The 21,476-nt window shown below is 43.7% G+C and overlaps 1 protein-coding gene across 1 annotated transcript; it reads right to left on the reverse strand.

The window, feature by feature from the left end:
• Positions 1-1,756: 1,756 nt before the first annotated feature.
• Positions 1,757-19,875, reverse strand: TAMM41 (TAM41 mitochondrial translocator assembly and maintenance homolog). Its single transcript, XM_038149453.1, has 8 exons — positions 19,674-19,875; positions 18,570-18,749; positions 17,137-17,229; positions 14,722-14,872; positions 12,442-12,587; positions 10,209-10,374; positions 8,098-8,160; positions 1,757-2,114 (listed from the first exon to the last, which is right to left on the reverse strand). Exons 1-8 carry the CDS (start codon positions 19,809-19,811, stop codon positions 2,038-2,040), a joined length of 1,014 nt encoding a protein of 337 aa, XP_038005381.1. The 5' UTR covers positions 19,812-19,875; the 3' UTR covers positions 1,757-2,037.
• Positions 19,876-21,476: the final 1,601 nt, after the last annotated feature.

Genomic DNA, 21,476 nt, shown 5'->3' on the forward strand with positions numbered 1-21,476 from the left:
GTTAATTAGCTGCTAAACAGCCAGCAGTACTTCACTTTTTTCCCTTTCTCTCCACAAGAACATTATTTCTGGGATAAATGCTCAGGCAGCAAGGTGCAGGATGGAGCCTGGCTTTCACTGTGGGAGTGAGGCCAGATCATCTCACAGCAGACTGATTTGTCACTGCCCTCTAATGCTCTGAACCACCATTTCAGTAGCCAGCACCTTCAGAAACACCAAACCCCACTGCTAAGTGCGCCTGTAACATTCAGAACACTCTCTCTAATGGTATTGCTAAGGGCTTTTAAAAGAAAGCTGCTTTGAAATGCTAGCAACTGCATTTCATCATAAAAAATTCTAGATTTCCCTGGAAGTGGCTTAAATACCCTAGTTCCACTTCTTATAATAAACACTTTTCAAACTGGGGACTTTGGCCTCTTACTAATAGGGCCAGAGAACGCCAGGGCCATACAAACATTCTTTGCCCCCATCAGCAAAGGGACATTTGAGGGGATTTGTTTCACACATTCTTTCATCAATGGATAATGCAAAGTGTGAGGAACCTACCTCTGACCTTAGAAAGTTTCCCAGTTATTTATTTCCTATTTCACAGTAACTATTTCCTGAGTCTGGATTAAAATGTCAAACTCAAATATTTAAAAATAATCAATATTTAAAAGTTTCCCCGTGATTAAAGCAAGCCTGTGTGAGTCCTATTACATACAATAATGTATTTTCTATTCTCTTTCTTAAATTTATGCTCTGAACTTCTCCCTGGAAACAATTAGCAGACAACTTCACTGCAATAATGTATTTTTGAAAGTGAGATCACTAAATCCCATGTAGCTTGAGAGATGGCCCTGATGATCACATAATACACAAGGAAAAAACACAAACATGCTGATCAGGAAAGATACATTTTATTTCCTTTTTTTTTACTATTAAATTATGTTCATCATTGACAGTCTCACAAGGAAAATGAAACCTTACCTGAGTTTATTTCTATTAAGGAAAATTTCCCAAATTAGCAAACCCACCTGAGTCAGTGTGAAAAACATTCTATTTACAAAAGATCCTCCCAGTTTGTTGCACCAGACATGGATACTGCCAGCAATGCCCATTCTTTCATGGCATGATTAATGCAACAAGTCATGTAAAACTCCAATTCTCTTTAGTTTAGCTCACTTAAAGGGAGTTCAAGTTTCACCTTTGTGGGCAGTACTTTAAGGGGAAAAAAAAAAGATAATCAAAGAATTAACCAACCTGTGCTTTTGTTCATAATATTCCAAATTTTCAAGTGTTCTGATGAAATCTTCTGCCAAACAACAAATATTGCATAAGTCTGCCCAAAGAGATGCATGGAATTCTGAGTTTCCTTCCAGCTCTGGCCCTTGTGGCAATGCTCATGAATTGGGCACTTTCCATCTCAGCCTCATGAGAGGAACGCACAATTTCATTATCATTAAATATCCTTAATTATTAATATTATTAAATAGCCTTATTAAAGGATGTGACACCTGCCAAGCTGCTCTTTTCCCTCTCCCACAGGGTGGCAGTTTTTGGGACTGAAGATGCCACAGGGAGCATCCTCAGAGGAATTCCAAGGATGAAGCTGTCAGGGCAGGAATGTCACAGGGCAGTTCCATATCAACTGAAATCTCAATGGATTCTCCAGTTCTGGAAATCCCTGAAAGAACTAAATTTGGGAAATTGATCATTTTGAGACTCTGAGGGTGTTTTGGGAAGTAAAGCTGCCACCACATAGAAAATGAGTCACTTTGGGTTTTAATCCATCTGCACAATCAATCTTTTTTACTTAGGGTTCTTCACAATACACAGGAAAATTCATTTCAGTATTTACAGAGTATAATTCCTTTGCCCTATTGCCAACAAACCTCCCGGTAAAAAAGTTCCTATTTCATTAAGAAAATTGGGCATGTAAATCATCAGAACAGACTTCTTAAATACACTGTAATCTTCTCAAGTATGCAAAGTCACATCTGCAAAACATTTAGAGAAAAAGTACCATTTATTTACCCATACACAGTATGTACAGACTCAGGATGGCTTCTTTAACCCTCCCTTTGTCATCTTATATAATTTCTTCAAACTGTAAGTCACAGATTTCTTTGCCCCTAAAAAAGAAGAAAAAAGAGAAAAAAAAAATCAACATTTAGCAAGGCTGACTCAGGCAGAAGGTGCTTAGTGCATCAAATGAAGGCTTTCCCTGGGGGAAGGACAGCCTAATCCAGCAGGCAGACGTGCAAATAACCTTCCTGTCACAGGCAGAACACAGTAAATAACTGAGTTCTGTAAAAATGAAATAGTAAAACACTGCTAATGCTATCAAAGCAGAGCAAATAGAGCAGAATTCTGGTAAATACCATGCCACGGCATACAATAGAGGCAGACATCTCAATTTGCAGAGGTCCAGCAGCAGTTGTTGCCTCCAAGCATTTATGAGCTTTAGATACGATGGGACTGAGGATGACTCCCACGAAATTTGTAAAATGCATCCTTGGAGTTAAACAATTTCTGAAGTTCCAGCAGAGATGAGCCCTCTCTTACAGACCTAGAGTAAAACCCCACAGCCTTTTGCTGGGTTTAGTCACAGAGTATTTGTAAATTTAAAAACAAAACACTGTTACTCTTGGCATTTCAGGAGGGTTCTGAGACCCCAGCCAGGGCAGCTACTTGCTTTTCCTTTTTTGTTTAAAAAAACCACCCCAAACCAAACAAATAAACCCAGAACAACACACAGAGTGACTGCTCAGATTACAGCACAGTCTAATCACACCCTTACAAATTCAGAACTGAAAAGGCAACTTTTTAGGGCTGCACACAAAGCTCTAATCTTGACACGTGCACAGATTAAAGGTGCACTAGATGATATTTACTACAATCTTTCCTGTGTTTATTTAATAGAACACCTGACAAGACTGACTAAAAATACACACGGAATTTAGCCAAAAGTCACACAACATCACAGCCCAGAGCACAAGGAAAGATTTGCCACAAACAAGGAACCACAACCCAAGTTTAGCCATGTACTGCACTGGATTTCTTTAGCCTTTTGGGGGGCAAGTGGGAGGGGCATAATAATATCTGATTTGGAAACACCTCAAAAAAAAAAAAAAGAAAAGTGAAAGAAAGAAACCAATTAAAGATATAATATTTTAAGTGATAGATGCATTTAAATTCAAGTCGCAAGAAGACAAATTAGTTGGCAGCAAGAAGGAAAAGTGAAATCCCTCATTTCTGAAGGAATGTGGCAGAGCCTCTGAAAACAAACAGACTACAGAGAATCAGTTCTGCACTTCTCACGTCTTCAACTGCAATTTAAATAAACTCAACTCCACCTTAGGTAGGAAAACATCCACACATGTATTTTGAACTGACAAACCCATGTGCATCCCATACACAGGCTCCAACTTTTCCACATTTACTAGGCTTTTGCAAAAGCAAGCACACTAATGAAGCCACGACAGGCTTTTCTTTGCAGCATCTCCAGTAACAAGGAAATAACCACGTAAATCCTGAAGTGCCTGACAAATCTGCATGGAGATTGCACACAGAGCAACAATTCCTGCAGCAGCACAAAGCCAGGCTGGGTTCTGGCACGGCAGAAATGTTAAAAAAGTTAAAACTGTGTAAGTGTGGCTCTGGCAATGCCCAAGCTGCAGGGTGCAGCCCCTCTGAGAGAGGAACTGCTGCTCTGCCACACCAGGGAATTCCAGGTGCTTCTGGAAGCGCAGCGCAGCGTGTGGCAGACCCACTGCAGCACAGCTGCTGCAGGACTGCAGGGAACAGCGCAGGCACTGCAGCCTGCGGGGACACTGCTGCTGTCAGCCTGCGGGGACACTGCTGCTGTCAGCTGCAGGGAACGCTGCAGGCACTGCAGCCTGCGGGGACACTGCTGCTGTCAGCCTGCGGGGACACTGCTGCTGTCAGCTGCAGGGAACACTGCAGGCACTGCAGCCTGAGGGGACACTGCTGCTGTCAGCCTGCGGGGACACTGCTGCTGTCAGCTGCAGGGAACGCTGCAGGCACTGCAGCCTGAGGGGACACTGCTGCTGTCAGCCTGCGGGGACACTGCTGCTGTCAGCCTGCGGGGACACTGCTGCTGTCAGCCTGCGGGGACACTGCTGCTGCCAGCCTGCAGGGACACTGCTGCTGCCAGCCTGCGGGGACACTGCTGCTGTCAGCTGCAGGGAACGCTGCAGGCACTGCAGCCTGCGGGGACACTGCTGCTGTCAGCCTGCGGGGACACTGCTGCTGTCAGCCTGCGGGGACACTGCAGGCACTGCAGCCTGCGGGGACACTGCTGCTGTCAGCCTGCGGGGACACTGCTGCTGTCAGCTGCAGGGAACAGCGCAGGCACTGCAGCCTGCAGGGAGCTCGCTGCTCTCAGCTGCAAGGAGGTAGATTCCTGCTCTCAGCTGCAGGGACATCGCTGCTCTCAGCTGCAGGGAGGTAGATTCCTGCTCTCAGCTGCAGAGGGATAGATTCCTGCTCTCAGCTACAGGGAGACAGATTCCTGCTCTCAGCTACAGGGACACTGTTGCTTTCAGCTACAGGGAGATAGGTTCCTGCCCTCAGCTGCAGGGAGATCGCTGCTCTCAGCTGCAGGTCGATTCCTGCCCTCAGCTGCAGGGACATCGCTGCTCTTGGCTGCAGGGAACGGTGCAGGCACTGCAGCCCTCAGGGACATCACTGCTCTCAGCTGCAGGGAGGTAGATTCCTGCTCTCAGCTGCAGAGGGATAGACTCCTGCTCTCAGCTGCAGGGACACTGCTGCTCTCAGCTGCAGGGAGGTAGACTCCTGCTCTCAGCTGCAGGGACACCGCTGCTCTCAGCTGCAGGGAGATAGATTCCTGCTCTCAGCTGCAGGGACACTGCTGCTCTCAGCCTGCGGGGAGATAGATTCCTGCTCTCAGCCTGCGGGGACACTGCTGCTCTCGGCCTGCCCACCTGCTCAGCAGCACATCCTTCCCGTCCCTCTGAGCTCCACCCAGGGCACGGAAAGAGCCTCTGGCCCCGCTGCCCAGCGCAGGTTTGTCCGTCCAGCCCAGCTGCTCCCCAGAGCAGCCCTCGGGCTGATGAATCACAGCTGCAGCAAAAGTTAATGGCTGTAATTACGGCTCTCTCTCAGAATCCGAAGCGCTTGGACCACATGAAAATGTCTTTTACTTCAGCTCTGAAGCTGTGACTCGGTGGTTCCGCCTCCCCTTTAGATTTTTCCACTGTAGGACACAGAACAAAGCCCTGATGCACATGGGACCGAGCCCACAGCGTTTGTGTAAACACAACCCACAACCCGCGTCTGGTTTCACTTAACGATCCACGCTGAGCTTTGTGCAAGTGTTGGTGCTGTAAGACAGGCTTTGGCTGGGAGTCCCCCAAAGTGTCCTGCTAGGTTTGCCTGCCTGCAGTGTCCTGGATTGTCTTTGGATGGATGTACTGCTGGACAGCTGTCATGTGGAGCAAATAATTATATATTGGTAGCATGCACAGATATATGCATATTTACAGTGAAGCCAGCAGTTATCTGCTCAGGCAGCTGATGAAGAGAGTAGTTATCACAAAACCTGAATATTTGATATGTAAACTGTTCCTTAAAAAAAAATCCTTGAAAACAAATGCTATTCAGCACATTTGTCCTAACTTAAAAGTATCTTGAACAAATGAAACCTGCTCCTTTAAAAAAATCCTTGAATCCCTGAAAACAAATGCTATTCAGAACACTTGTGCTAACTTAAAAGTATCTTGGACAAATGCTTCAATTGATGATTTGTGATGTCAGACCGTATTTATAGAAAACTTTACAAAGCTTGCAGCATTCCTTGAGTAAAACATAAAGAAGAAAGAAGCTAAAGAAGTACCAACATGTCCTTCAAGGGCGCTAAATATAAGAGTTGCAGAGTGAGTTCCCAAAGCCCAGGCAGGCTCTGGCTATGTGGGAAAACAAATCAAAGCCTGGTGCCATCTCTAATGGGAAACAGAGAGGCAACCTCACCACAGCCTCACAGAAATACACAGGCACATTTTCAGAAACTAAATAGGGCATTTAACAACAAACAAAAACACAGAGCTGGGGCTCCACTCGAAAACCACATTGGCAGAGAAAGATGAGAAAAGTTCTCTCAAATGGGTTGAAATTCCTCCTTGTGCTCCTTGCCAGTAATGTTCATACCCAGCATGGCATCTGAGCACAGCTGTTGCTGATTTACCGTGGAATTTAGAACTACTGGACATTGCACTGCCATGCTGGGGCCCAGAGCAGGCATCTCACCTTTGCTGGTGTTCTTAAGATAAAATAATCACCTAAAGAAAACAGATTGTGTCCCCTAGAACACTTCAAAAAGAGTCATGGCCAGCTAATTAAAATGTTCTTTTGCAAGGAAAGTATTTGTACAATTATTAGGAACAGCAATAAAAAGCCAAAGCTTAATGGAGCCACAGATTTCATGATTCTCTTTCATAATTCTTTCATTTTAAGCTACTCTTCCTGACATAAGCACTGCAGAAGGTCAGAGCCTTATATTCTTCCTAAAGTCTTTACTAGAAAGTGTGAAAATAGGTCTTAGGGGAATAGAATATTAGACAAGATTTGGAAAAAGAATAAAGAAAGAAATGCAGCATCCTTAGGGACTGGATTTAAAGCTCCACACTTTCCTGTAAAACACATTCCTTGCCTGAGTCAAGCAAATATTTCCATGCAGGAGCCACATTCCTGTTTCCTCTGTGTAAATTCTGTACCCTGTGAACATGGAGAGCCCCGAGAGCTGGCACAGCCAGGAATGCTGCCCCAGTGATGCATTTTGAATTAAGAAATCATGACTGGGAGAAAATCTTCATTAGAAGATACTGACAGACTTAATATAAACTCAGATTTAATATAAACTCATAAGTGTTTGGAGACAAATATTAAAAAAAAAAGGGCAAAAGGTTTTTGCTAATTAACTCTAAAGCCATGGACACCATCCCTCCTCAATTCCAGGGCAGATCACACAAACATCACACCTCAAAAATACTGAGGCAACATCCCTGAGCAGGTAAATTTCACTCCTGAATTCTGTCACTAATGGTTTTCACCAGATTCTGGCAGACAAGTGCAAATAAATTAAACCACTGCCCCCCCCCCCCCCAAAAAAAAACAAAAAACAACACCTAACTATGCAGAAAGTAAGAAAAATCCACTCCCCCAAGCCTCCTTGCTTAAATTTGGCTTGTGCTGGAGGCAAAGGCCCAAAATTGCTTTGCTCTACCTAAACCAAATAAAAAAAAATATGTTTACACCACTAAAACCACTAGTAGAAAATAGTTTTTTACATATAACTCTATACAACTGATGAGAAGGAAACTACAGTTTGTTTGAAAGAGAAAAAAGCCACTCTATACAAAGCAAAGAGCAGTTAAGACCAAGGGAAATAGAGACATTTCCCAAATAACTGATTTCAGGTGCATGAAGCAGAATGATAAAAAATGATGATAAAGTGATGATAAAGTGATGATAAAGTGATGATAAAGTGATGATAAAGTGATGATAAAGTGATAAGAAATGAAGATAAAAATGCCAAGTGTTACTCAAAGAGGCATGAGGACTCCCCAAAGTGCCAGTGCCAGGAGCGGCTGTCAGTGGCTGACTGCATGTCACACAAGGGGAGCCAATGAGCCTCAGAGGTGATTTATGATCCCCACAGTTTCACCATTTCTGTTCTACTCCTGCACTCACCCAGCTCTGCTCCACAGGACACCTTGAATTCAAGAAAATAACTTGAATTCAACAGGAATAACACTGGTTTTGACCCCTCCCTTCCAATTCTTTTGCTCCACAAAATCTCCTCTGCACAGGTCCCCGAACAGAGAAGATGAAAGCTGATGCTGTTGTTTGGTTTGTTTATTTAAGAGTCACCCAGACTCCAGTCCTTTTCAGCATTTTATATTTTTGCAAGAAAGCCTCTGCTTTAAATGTTGCTTTTATTTTCCAGGGACTTTTAGTGAAACACACAAAAAGTTTATTCTTTAAACTCCTGTAACAATGGCAACTTGGGGCCCTGTCATTTTTGCTGTGTGAAATCAGCAGGCCCACATTGACAGAAACCCCACACATTCTTACCAGCTGTCAGGATGGTTTTAGCACTCTGCACTATACTGGAGGATCTCACAATTCCTGAGATGCCTGCAGAGGGAAAAGCACACAGATGTTACCCATCCAGCACTTGTGTGGGGATTCTTTTCCCCTCCACCATGCACAAGTTAAATATTGTTCCAGCTATACAATCAAGCCAGCCTGAAAGTAAAACATACATTGAGAAAATTTGGGTTTGCTCTGCTTTTTCATACTAATTAAAAGTATTCTCTAAACTATTTTAATTTATTTTATATGTAACAGACAGAAAAAAACCCATTAAAACAGTATTAAAACAGGCAACAAGCAGTAGGAACTGATCAAATCCATTCACTTAGTGTTCCCATTAGCTCTCCACTAAGATGATTAACCACAAAGGATTCAGAGTTGTTTCATCTAAGTGCTGGTAAATTAACATTCTAGAGCAGAACACTCCCTGTTTGCTTCTACATGAAATTGGGATTTGGCACTTCTCTGATCAAGCAGAGACACCTCTATTGTGCAGCTCTTCCCTGGCTTTTCTAAATTACAGCTTTTGGAGATAAGGCTTGTTTACCACTGCACTGTGGCACATTGAGTTGTCATTGTCCAGGGGTTCTTAACAGAACAGTTTAAAAAATGGTACCTTTTTCTCAGAACTATGAAGCTATACATGTTCTAACACATATAAAAGCATACTGATATGTACAAAACTACTCACATCACTGAATAATTGAAAGAAATGTAGAGCTGCAGCAGTCTCAGAGCTAATCTTTCAAACTCACACATTCTGCATTGACTCACAGAATATAATTTCAAATATTTTTAAATCCTGCTTCCATACTGAAGAACAAAGCTTAGCATAATCCATGTGTAAGTAGGGATACAATATTCCACTGTAAAATCATTTGAGGGGTAGGAATAGGGAAGAGAAAGGAACAAATTGTGTTGATGTAGCAAAATATCTTGGGACAATGCAATTCAACTTGAGTAATCAGCTCTGTCTTGTGGGATTCCCAAATGGCTTAGCCTGGCCTTTACCCAGATTGATAAATGAGGAAAATGCCTTGGTCACAAAAGTGAAAGAATATCTTGATTTGTTCTCTTAAGAGTTTAAACTGCAGGGCCTGAGAAGATGTGTCCGGTTTGCTGCTGCACTGCTGCTCCCTGTGCAGCCACAGCTCCAGAAATAGAACCACAGCACCATCAGAGCTCTGTGTGCAGCTCAAACACAGCTCCCTGCTCCCACACCCAGCTTTTGGCCCTTTACTGCTTCAGCCCAGCCCAAGAAAGAAGCTGAACAGCTCCATGTCCAGGTGCAGCTCATCCCATGCTGTCCATGGAGAACTGCAGCACCCAGCAGCTTTATTTACCCCACAGAAACCAGGCTGAGAGCTCCCTCAGCTCCCTGCTTAGTGTCTAGTGGCTCCCAGGTTTCTTGGGAATTTTTGCCAAGCCCAGGGAGCTTGCAAAATTTACTACCTGGAACAGAAAACGTGCCCGGTTCATCAAATGCATAAAGAACCCCAAGTACTAAACTTTTTCATTTTCCTGCAGTGTAGCAGAACATTGGTGTGTGCAGCATCAGCTTTAACTTGCTCACATGACATAATGCTGCCTCAGAGCAGTTGTGCTGATGAGAAGCACCTCAGCCTTTTCCCTCTGAGCTGGAGCTCTCTGCCAGGGCTCACATGTCTGGGCTAACCACGATGACTGGCAAGGGAAATGTCAGCAAGTCAGAAAATTACCTCAGCCTTGCAATTTCTGACTGGGAGGATATAAAGCTCAGTATTTTGATGAAGTTTTGCCTGAAAATGGAAGCACCAGAGTTAGGTGATCTAAGCAGGCCACACTATTATCCCTCAAATTCTGCCTATTTCAGGATCCAAACCAAAACACATCTTTCTGTATCACCAGGAATGCTATTGATAATATTTCAGATAACCTGTCTGCAATCAAATCCAAACCCAGGCTTTCAGGAATGTATCTCATGATTATCTGCTGGATTTTTTCACCCTTCTCTTTACCTACCCTTCTGATACAGGAGAACATATACATAGATTTGTGTATCTCTCATGTCTTAAAGGAGAGTACAGACACTGCTCCAGACCTACACCTACCTTGATGCACCAGAAATCCACAGTCAGGGTCATGGGCAACTTGCAGTAAAATTTCTTCCACGTCTCTGTTCTTTCCAGGAGGGTTTACCAGAGCAGTTATCTTTTGTTGCAGAGTCTTTGGCAAAGCCATAAGTTGTGTAAACTGACCTTCTGGACTTTTATCAATCTGAATGTTATAAAAGTAAGACATTAAAAACATTCAGTTCTCTTTCTTTTTTTTTTTTTTTTTTAAGAAGTCAGAAAATTGACCTCTGAAAAATATCTCACAGAACCTGATCCATTTCACCAGAAAAGGTCCTTGACAATGCTCATAAAAATTTCCCAAGAACAGGGAAATGCAGCATCTCAGTTTTCAACTTGAAGAATGACTCACTGCAAGGGCTTTTATTCAAGGGAAGACACACATGATCTTGCTGTGCCCGCAAGTAAATTTTCATTGAAACTGTATCATTTCTGTTGTATCCAATTTCCTCTGGAAACGTAAGTACAGGATGATAAAAAAAAGCTCCCCGAAGACCCCTCAGCTGAGTTTCTTCTGCCTGAACATAATCAAACTGCAGACACACACACACTTCAAGTTTAGCTCAAAAACCATTTTCTCAGCCTTAAACTCCAAGCCACATCTGGTTTGTATAATTTGAAGAAAACATTCATCCCACATTTTGCAATCTAAATCAGAAATCCAATGAGCCTTTTTTGAATACAATGATATCAACATGCAGGCCTGGACAGATTTCTCCAAAAAGCAATGCACGATGGGGCAGAGCTCTCCAAAAGAGGAGGAAAATCTGAAGAGCTCCATTCCTCCCACACAAGGTTTTAGCCACTTCATGGAGACATCAGACAGGAGTCTGGTTGCCCTCTCCACTCCCTTTTGTCAGTGTGGAGAAAATGATCTCCAGATGAGTCAGCCACAACTCCAGAGGCAGTGAGAGCAGGCAGCTCTGAGCTCTGTGTGGGAGGAATCCATGTCTGAACCAGAGCTCAGAGCTGGGCTCTGCCTCCCCTGCTTCTGAGGGACCTCTGAAGAAGGAATGCTCTCTGTAGCTCTGCATGTCCTGGAGAAAGGGGCTCCGTTCTGTTAACTGCACCCCCAACAGCACTCAGCCACCTCAGGCTGGGCAGCAACTGCCAGTAAGCACAGGGAGGTGTGAGCAATAAAGCATTAAACACTTGGTTGATTAAATGCCCTCATTTTGCTGTTGATTTGAAGCAGTCTTGATGACTGTTGTGGGATTGTGGAGAGATTTATTATCCAGCAATAAATTTGCAGTATGCTACCAGGATTTGTTTAAATGAATTTTTTCTAGAAGGAAATATTACTAATTCTTTCCCGAATTCATTTAAATATTGCTTCCACCAAACTGTTCACAAGCAATAAGGAAACACGGAGACAGCTGCAGGATAATACAGGTTTGCCTGTGTTTTACCCCAGAGCATTGCAGTGAAGCTGTTTACTGTACTCAAGCCTGCAGTTAAATGAATTTCTAATAAAGACACATCCTAAAAGGTGGCATTTGGGAGAGAATTACCAAGGCTTCAGGATAAAGAGATGCCCACATCCATGAGACAACTGGTGCTATGTGTGACTTCACCAGGAAGTTTATATCACGCTTGAATATTCACACAGGGACATGCAGATTACAAAGGGCAAAACCGCTACTGACTGTGGCATCTCTCCCCTAACTGCACTGTTACACCAGAAAGATGGAATTCAAGATACTGATCACTTTGGATTTCCCAAAAAGCTAAGGAAAAATGGTTTTGTATGGGTATTAATGCCAGAATTTCACTTGGGTTTAGTCAGGTGATCTTCATAGCTAGAACTTGAGGAGTTTTTTTGTGAGATGCAGTTTTTGATTGCAGAAAGTTGCACCTCTGAGTTACAGCCTCATCCCTCTAACACAAACCATCTGTTTATTCCTCACTTCCTAGCCTGTCATTTCCATGTGGAAGCCATTAGAACACACATTTTACGGTGATCTGCTCTGGTTCCCTTGCTGGGGTCTGTTCTGTGCCCATACTCAGTGAAAATGAGCAGTAGCTCCTCCATATGAAAAACCTGGCATTTAAGGCAAGTCTGCTGGTTGCAGGATTAACTAAACAAGAGAAACACAACAAACAGCGAGCACAGAGACTACAACTGCTCTCCTGGTGCAAGGCATGATTCCTGCCTTCTGTCAGTGATGAAGCACTTGCTCGTTTTAAAGCTGTTCCGCAGGAGAACACTTGCCTCGAGCCTTCCCAGATGGTGCTTGTACACCACTTGAGGGCAGTCCTGGAGTATGGTACTGTACAGCTTCTGGAAATGGGCCACGTTGGGCTTCACTATGTTCTGCACTTTGGATTTGTCTTCTCCTATTATCATTCTGAAATCACCTAGGCAGGAAAAGAGAGAGTTAAGCCATTAGGAAAACCCCAAAAAGATGAAAGAGAATATAATAGAAATCAACATAGTACAGAGCTGTCATCTAAATCTCTACTCTCCAATAATATACATGCCAATATAATCCAAAATAATCATCTTCTAAGAGTTAAAAAACTATTCAAACACCTTCAAAAAATGTCCTGGAAGACACATATAGTAATGTGGTCTCTGATACAATGTCATCAGTCTATACGTCCACATCTTCACTTGGAAACAAAATAATTCCAGCTGTCAAGAAACAGTTACAATCTTTGCAAACATAACCTCAGTCTCAACAATTCCTAAACAGATGTCTCAGTCCTCATACTCTGTATCCAGAAGCAGATGAGCTGAAATTTTCCAATGTGAGAGGCAGTAATTTGCATTGCTTCTGCACTCCAAGGGCAGTACCTGGAGCTCAGCTAATGGCAGTCATAGTGAGATCACTGGATCACTTTTCCTCTCAGCCATGTACTGCGTTCATAGTTTCAAAAAGCAATTCCTTTTAACACCACTGTTACATTACTGGCCTTTACACTTTCTTTCAGATCCACGACTGGGATGTTTCAAAGAGAATAAATGAAAAGCCAGTCAGTCTGTATGAAAGCATTCCACTACCTGTTAGGTACCAGCCTGGCTGCTTGCTGGGTTTCCAGCCAGGAGCTGGATGCTCAGTGTAGCTTGTATCAACAACCAAAACTCTGAATCAATTCCTTTTTCCACTTCCCACATTCAGGAGATAAATGTTGTTGAAAGGTGCCAACTTGCTAGCCTTCCTTAGTTTATTTCAGTTTATGCCAAGCCACAAAACAAACACTTCGCATATAAATGGTACTGACTCAGTGCTCTCAAAAAATGCAGGAAAAAATAAAAGATAAACATTTTCTAAATTAAAATATGAACAACTCTTCTCAGCAGTCTCCAAGGAGACTGATTAGAGTAACACATAAAATCAATTTTGTCTACTAGTACAGCCTCTGAAAGACTTAACGAAATGGCAGCAAAATAAATATCCACAAGCAGCCTTTTTCTTGTACATTCCCAGCTGGGAGCTGTGTGGCTTCAGCTTTGCTCACACAGCACACCCAGTCTCAGCATTTTACTGATTTTTGCTTAATTGTACTGTTTCAAAGAGTATTTAAAAAGCATCTTGGTCACTAGTGCCCAGCAAGAATCCAGCGCCAGTGCTGGGCAGGTTTCAGGTGGGGGGATGAGCACTGAACATCCCTGACTGGCAATCCCACCGCCAGCACTCCCCTCCTGATGCTTTAAAACAGGCAACACTTCAGGAGAGAACTGCTCTGGAAAAGCAAAATCTGAACTGCCCTGAGAAGTGTTACATAAACCTGACACTCCTCAGTACAGCCAGGCTGCAGCTTAGAACCCCCTTAAAAAGCCCCTTTTAAAGCTTCCTTTAAAAGCCAAAAGTGCATTTTGTATGAGCCAAGGAAGTGCTGTGTGAAATACAACTTCAACCAAGCTCCTTCACAGTAATTCCAGTAAGGATGTCAACATTTAAAAAGCAATGCTGAGTTAAATTGTAACAATTACATCTTATATTGAAAAACTATTTGCAGTACCTTACCAATTTCCAAAAAAAACAAAACAAAACAAAAAACAACTCAGCAAATACCAACCAGCAGTGTTAAATGTAAATCAAAGAATCATAATCAGGATATTGAAGTTAACTAAGTAAGAGCCTTAAACACAGCACACTCGAAAAGAGATGACAAGGTATGAGTCAGACTATCAGATGATTCAACATTGCACTGAGTGGAAAGAAAAAATTTTTTTCCCAAGGTTTTGAAACATTCCACCAAAACACAATCCATGCAAACAGGAGAGAACCCCCATTATTTCATCATCTCCACTCACTCACACTTAGCTGCTCATAAACCAAGCAGGTACAGGCAGCGCTGCTGAGGCAGCTGCACCTATTTCCTGTGAATAAACCCAGTTACTGGAGCTGTTACATAACCACCACTCAGAGAGAATTCTCGGTGCATGCAGCAGCGCAGGCCCAAAGCAGGAAGGGAGATGACACACGGCACTCCAGCTGTGCTCCAAGCACAGCTCTTCTCAGCCACCCCAGACCCCCACACTCACCAGCGTAGGAGAGTCCAGCAATCTGCAGGTACAGCTCCTCTTCAGAGAAGCTCTCTGGCAACATGAGGAAGGCTGCTGTCACTGCACTCTTCAGGTTGCTGACAAGAGCAGCTTGCAGCCTGCTGTTCTCATTCTGGGCCAGGATTTTCACCTGGAAAAGCAAAGCCATTTGGAAGCAAGACCTCAGCAAAGCACTACTGAAGTTGGAGCTAGAAATGTTACTTATTTTTCATGCTGGATTGAGTAAGAGATTAATTTAAGAGTAGCTCTTACTAGCATGGTACAAGTACTAGAGTATCCCCACTTCGTGAGAGAAAGGAACATGTTTTTAAGAATTAACACTCTGCTAGAAAAAGCTGTTTTCACACACGGGTTTGGAAGAGCTATATGCATCAGACATGAGCTAATCACCTTTTCATACTTGTAAATTTAAGATTAATCAGAAAAGGAAATATGAATGCATCAACAGAAATACTTCACGTGTGATTGTGCAATAAGAAAAAAGACTATACTAAAAGAGAACAGAACACCAGACAGAGTTTTCTTACTCATCTTCATTCCTTTTATTTTTTTAATAGAGGACTCCCCTATCAAATGCTTCAAGTAGTTTCTCAGTCAGGGCTTTATTTCTGCACTTTGCATGAGCAGAATGTGAAGGGGATCTTCACTTACCCATGAGGAACAGATCACTTGAATGCCTCTACCTGCCACAAGAAGTGTTTATTTTTAGGAAACATTGAAACTGCTCAAGACCAACTAGAGAATCCAATCACCTAGGGTATGGAAATACACTGGAATAACAAGCAGATCTTTGGTAAGAACTGAAGACAGAAACACTGGCAGATGAAGGGAAGCTGTTTTAGGAGATGGATAACTGTGCACTTCCAGAAACAACCCCCCTAGGAATCCCTGCTTGGTGGGAGTTTGTCTTTTTCAAGTGTTCTGGTTAAGCAATCCTGTCTTGCTTATAAAAGGCAGCTTTTTAATATTTGTCTACTCTAAAACACCTTTGTGAACAAAGGTAGTCCTCTTGATTTTTCTCAAATCTCACAAAGCAATTCACTTAGATGTACATTCTTAAATTGTTGCTACAGGGAAATCTAAGGTGAAGTCAGAACAGAAAAATCTGTGGCACTCCACAGTCACACAGGTGACTGCAGTACCTTAAGATTGCCATGGAAACATCAGCAAGTATGGACATGCTAAGGACACCACAGTTAGATCCTTTTGAAACATGAAACTCCGCAGAGATGCTATTCCTCCTCATGGAAGACACCAGCCTTGCCTTAGAGAAGCAAAGGGAATAACTTCCTCTTTTTGCAAAAATCCCCCCTAATACAAAGCAGGATTTTTTTGAAAGAAAATAATACAGCAGGCTTCAAAATCTGAATGCCTGAAACACTGACAGCATTTATGTACAAATTTTCAATGGTTTAGAGAGCTGCAAATCTCCCAGGAAGTCAGAGTGCAATGGTTATCACCCTGCTAAAACACGAACATTGATTCTTGGGGTAAATCTGACAGAGCACCACAGTTAAGGAAGGCTTTTTCACAGTACAGAGAATTTATATTCACTGTACCATGTCACAAATGAAAGCAGCAGCAAATGCAGTTCCACTGAAAACAGCTATTCACTATTCACTGTTGAAGTGCCATCCAGAATTCTCCCTTCAGTTATCTTTCTCAATGGATTAAGTTTCATCCTTTACAAAGATAACAGCTGCTCTAACCTGGATCATGCTGTAATACATCTCTGGAGATAAAGCCAGCAGTCTGAGACAATCTATTCAAACTTTCACTCCAAGTGTTTTAGCTAAAAGCATAATTAACTTCTCTTCCAAGACCTGAAGAGATTTCCCCTGCAATTCTCCCCCTCCTCTGGTAACAAATTTTCCCTTAGCACTGCTGCCATCTGCTGAAAGCACCACGAGGCAGGCACAAGGGGGAAAGCAAAGATTATTTTTTATGGTCCAAGTATGGAGGAGAAAAACCAACATGCAGAACCCATGGCTGATTCAATTATGAACCAGACAGTAACTGCACAGCAAAGCTGCTTTCATCTTTAAAGATTTCCTTTCTGTAGCTGTGTTAAATTTTGGCCACCCCTATAATCTGTTATAAAAGGCAAATAATATGTTTAACATTAAAGGGACTTGGCATTAATAGAGTTATTCAAGATTTACTACAGGCAGAAAACTGTTATTAATATACTCCCCTTTAGGGGTTCTTTTTCCACAGAACATCATTAGGAACTACATTTCACCTCCTCTCAGAGATTATCCCTCTGGGGCTACACCCCTAAATCAGGGCAGATAATTTGAGCACAGATCCCTAACAGATAAAGTTCAAACTCTGACTGATTATTTTCCAGCCCTGTAATTTCCTGCATTTCCAGAGAGAAAACGGAGCAGTTACCGGCTTTTGTAGGCGCCCAGCCACATAGAGAGTTTTCCAGTGAAACAAATCCTCAATCAGGGCATCAGTGCTAATTACTCCATATTTTATCATCTGGAAAAAACAAAGCAAAATAAAGGCATTTGGAAAAACTTATACTTGCACTCTTTTCCCTACATGGACCTTACTACTTGCTATAACTGTCCTTAATCCTAAGGTACACATACTTCCAATCCAAAACTGGAAAACCTTTTTATGTTTTAACTAACACACCAGGTAAAGAAAAATCTCCTACTGACATTCCAGCTTCTGTAGGGAGAAAATGGAATGCGGGAAACTAAGATCCTTTCTAGAATCAAAGTTGCAATAAAATCAGCGGCCAAATATTACAATAGCTGGAATAATCCACATTATCCTTTATGATATTAAAAATATCATAACAAATATTTATATTTTTTAAAAAAATTAAAAATCAAGCAATAGTTTGTCAGAGACCTAAATTAAAACCTCCAGACATTTATGTATCTTGTTATTGGGAGGTGGGGTGTGTATCAGGGAGTTTTTTTCTTTTGCTCTTTGATGTTAAGAAAAAACAAATAGTGATTTTGCAGCTTATTTTATGTAACTGGAAAAAACATGGGACTTTCCACTGTTTGTTACCAATCTGCAGTACCTGAATTTCCAAAGATTATCACCACAGCAAGGCAGGCAGCTCCAGAATTTCTGGATACCAAAGGACCACAGCCCGTGATATGACTGAGTCATTAGAACATAAGAGCAGGGCATAAAGAGCCAAGAACACAACGTCGTGGCAAACACCACTGGTCCTTCAAATGAAATCCCAAATCCCTTTTTACATCGAACAAATAAGGGTTAAACCCCAAAATCTCGTACAGGGACAAGAACAGCAAGGCTGACAGTGTTTCCCTCACTCCTCCCTACCAAACACAGAGGTGCAACAACAGGATTGCTGGACAAGAACCACTCACCAGAATTACTGATTACACCCAAGTCTCACAGGTGGGGATATGAGGCACTAAACAACACAAATGTCAGTTCCAGCTCGCTGTTGTAACTTGCATTTTATACCCAACAGCCCACTTTGCTGTTACTACATGGTCAACTGCTGAAATGAAGCACCACCACAACTTCACCACCAGCAAAACTGGCAGACAGATAGCAATAAGGAATATAAATCCAGTTCCTGAAATGCTTTAGCTCTAAGTTCCAAACACTGCTCACACTTCTAAGGCACAAGACAGGCTTCTCTGTTTGCTTTTTAATTAAAATGCTGTTAGTGAAGCAGTTTGAGACATAAATATTGAAGATACCATGGGTTAATCTACAATTACAATCTGCAATATTTGCTTCCTGAAACCTGCTTTAAGCTAATCATTTTAATACTTCACAGACATAAATATTTGACTTAATTCACTCAGACTGCTTGTACTTACCCTGCCATTGCATGGCACTAAGGTGTTGTAGTAAATTCCTGCTCCGTATCTCTGTATGGTACTTATCTTTTTGGGCCCAAAAAATTTAAGGAAGGAATAATGACTCCTGTTCTTTAGCAAGTTCATCATATGCCAGGTCACAACATCATCTACAGCAAACACGAAGTCCAGCATATTTGTCTGAGGAGAACAACAGGAGTGGTGGGGTTTAAATGTCAAGAAGAACCAATGTTATCATAATAATTTAAGATATACACTGTATCAAACTTCCAACTAAATATTTTCCATGAGTAAAAAAATAAAAAAAAAACCCAAACCACAAGTATTAATGTCAGATACAGTTCAGAGGTTCCAGTGAAGCTGTATGTTTATAGTCGAGTACATCAGACAGTCTAAAATTTTCCTGTCCTGGTCAAGACCAAACTTCAACCCTCCAAAACAGGGGAGCAGGTGTGAGATCTTCACCACCCTAACTCACAGCTCGGTGGAACAGCGCTAATGAACAGCACTTTTTGGCCATGAATGGGGGAATGTGGGCAGATAAAGGCACCACCCAAGAGCTGGCAGCAAGGAACTGCATTTCTAGCATATTCCTTCGTAGTGTATTTCTTTGCTTTTGTCAACAAAGCCCAAAAAATAAAAATAAACATTATTTCCAAGCTGTGGCCCTCAGAAGACGAGGAAGCCCCCCAGACTGCCATTTCAGTGCGGCAACATATTCGAAATTCCCTTCATACGGTGCACAGCAGTTGGACGAGATGCAGTAACTCTAAAAGCAGCGGTAAACAACCTGATGCACACTCGATACACACTGTGCTGAGAGGGACCCCGAGCCCCCGCAATGGCAGCCCCTGGGCTCGGCCCGGACACCCGCCCCTCGCTGCCCCCTGGGGTGTGGGATCGCTGCCCCTCGCTGCCCCCTGGGGTGTGGGATCGCTGCCCCTCGCTGCCCCCTGGGGTGTGGGATCGCTGCCCCTCGCTGCCCGCTGAGGGTGTGGGATCGCTGCCCCCTGGGGGTTTGGGATCGCTGCCCCTCGCCGTTCACACGCCGCAGGGCCGGAGGCGGCTCCGGTACGCGGAACGCCGCGGGGCCCGAGCGCTCACCTCGCCGTGCTCGGCCGAGGCCCCCGCCTGCCGGAACACCCCGGAGCCGTAGGCGAAGGCCAGGCTGAGCTCCTGCGGGAAGTGCGCCAGGACCCGGCGGAACTTCACGGCCGAGCTGGACAGCACGGGCAGCGCCATGGCCCCGGCGCCGGGCCCGCCCGGCCTGGCCCAGCCCGGCGCTCCCGCCCACCGGCGGCGGGAGGAGAGGCCGCGGCGGGAGCGGCCGCGCCGCGCTGCGCCCCCTGCAGCCCGGCGTGGGCATGGCGGGCTGCCCGCGCCGCCGGGGCTGGGCTGGGCTGGCCGGGGGGCGCTGACAGCGACCCGCTCCGCGTCCCCTCGGTGCTCAGCGTCCCCTCAGCGCTCCACTCAGCCTTCCCTCAGTGCGCAGTATCCCCTCTGTGCTCCATTCAATGTCTGCTCTGTGCTCTGCTCATTGTACTCTCAGTGCTCCACTCACGGTTCCCTCAGCGCTTAACTCAGGCTCCCCTCAGCGCTGGCCTCAGGGCCCCTCATGGTCCCTTCAGGCTTCCCTCATGGTCCCCTCAGTGCTCCCCACAGGGTACCCCCAGCGTCCCCTCATTGTCCCCTCAGGGTCCCTTCAGGCTTCCCCGAGGGTCCTTGTAGCGCTCCCCCAGTGTCCCCTCACGGTCCCCTCACTGTCCCTTCATGGTCCCTTCAGGCTCTTCTGAAGGTCCCCTCATTGTCCCATCATGGTCTCTTCAGTCCCCACACAGGGTCCTCTCATTTTCCCCTCACTGTCCCCTCAGGGTCCCCCCGAGCTGCGCTGTCCCTCCAAAACAAGCACAGTGAGGTGATGTTCACCATGTGGGCCTAACATTTAGTCTTCCATCCCACTGCTGCTTCATCTTAATTTTTTTATGTCATCACAATTCTGCACCCTTTCTTCAATTGTTTTTCATCCTCTTTCTTTTTAATATATTTTTTTTAATTCATATTTTATGCTGTTCTGAGGCTTTCCTCAGGACTTGTTGCCGGCGTTCCGGTTCTTCTCACATCCCCCGGGGAACACAAACACAAACCCACAGCGTTTAATCATCGTGGCTGTGCTCAGGGCTGTCTCACGCTCTCCTCGTGCTGAGCCTGCCTTGCTTTGAATGTTCAAGTCCTACACAATAAACCTGTCTGGGCTCCGAGTGAGCGCTAAATGTACAAATGGGCCTCATGAAATTGAAGCATGCCTTATTCCCTCATGATTTTACACTTGCCTGCGTCTGGTACCTAAAAATCACATTTTATCTTCCTGTGGTTTATGGCTTTCAAAATTCCCTACCTGAGGTCTGAGGGAAGGCTGGCAGTCAGAGATAAATTTATGCTCTCACTAAATTCCAAACACAGTAAGATCTTCAGACATCACTGGCCTCATAATATCTGATGAAAACAAATATGAAATGTTCCGTAACTTTGTTACACCCAAGAAAGTTTGATATACACAGCTAAGTCACCGTCTATACAATTATTATTCTGAAGACAGATAAACATATGATAAATGGGCAGTGGGAATTTTGGGAGAGAGCACCTGAAGCAAGAGAACAATCTTGTATTGGCAAGCAGTGTAAAACTTAAACGACGTGAGGCAGGTTCCACCATAAAACTGCACCAGAGCTCTACTTTTTTGAGCTTTCCTACATCAAATTATGCAGCCAGAGAGACCCTTCTGAATATTCACTTGCAGAGGAGAAACCATAGCATGCTAGGAGGAATGTGTTTATATTAGAAATAATCACATCATAGCTAATGAATTTTTATTATTCTGAATAATAAGGTCCCAAAGGTGCAATTATG

Source organism: Motacilla alba, chromosome 12 (genome assembly GCF_015832195.1).
Source record: "Motacilla alba alba isolate MOTALB_02 chromosome 12, Motacilla_alba_V1.0_pri, whole genome shotgun sequence".
In the NCBI taxonomy this organism is placed as follows: domain Eukaryota; kingdom Metazoa; phylum Chordata; class Aves; order Passeriformes; family Motacillidae; genus Motacilla; species Motacilla alba.

Bases quoted from the DNA above. Each gene is read 5' to 3' on its own strand.
- TAMM41 (XM_038149453.1), bottom strand. From the start codon at position 19,811: ATGGCGCTGCCCGTGCTGTCCAGCTCGGCCGTGAAGTTCCGCCGGGTC. The intron at 17,230-18,569 runs GTAAGTACAAGC...TGTTTTTTCCAG, and splicing joins TAGTGCCATGCAATGGCAGG to ATGATAAAATATGGAGTAAT. The intron at 10,375-12,441 runs GCAAGTGTTCTC...TATAACATTCAG, and splicing joins ACCATCTGGGAAGGCTCGAG to ATTGATAAAAGTCCAGAAGG.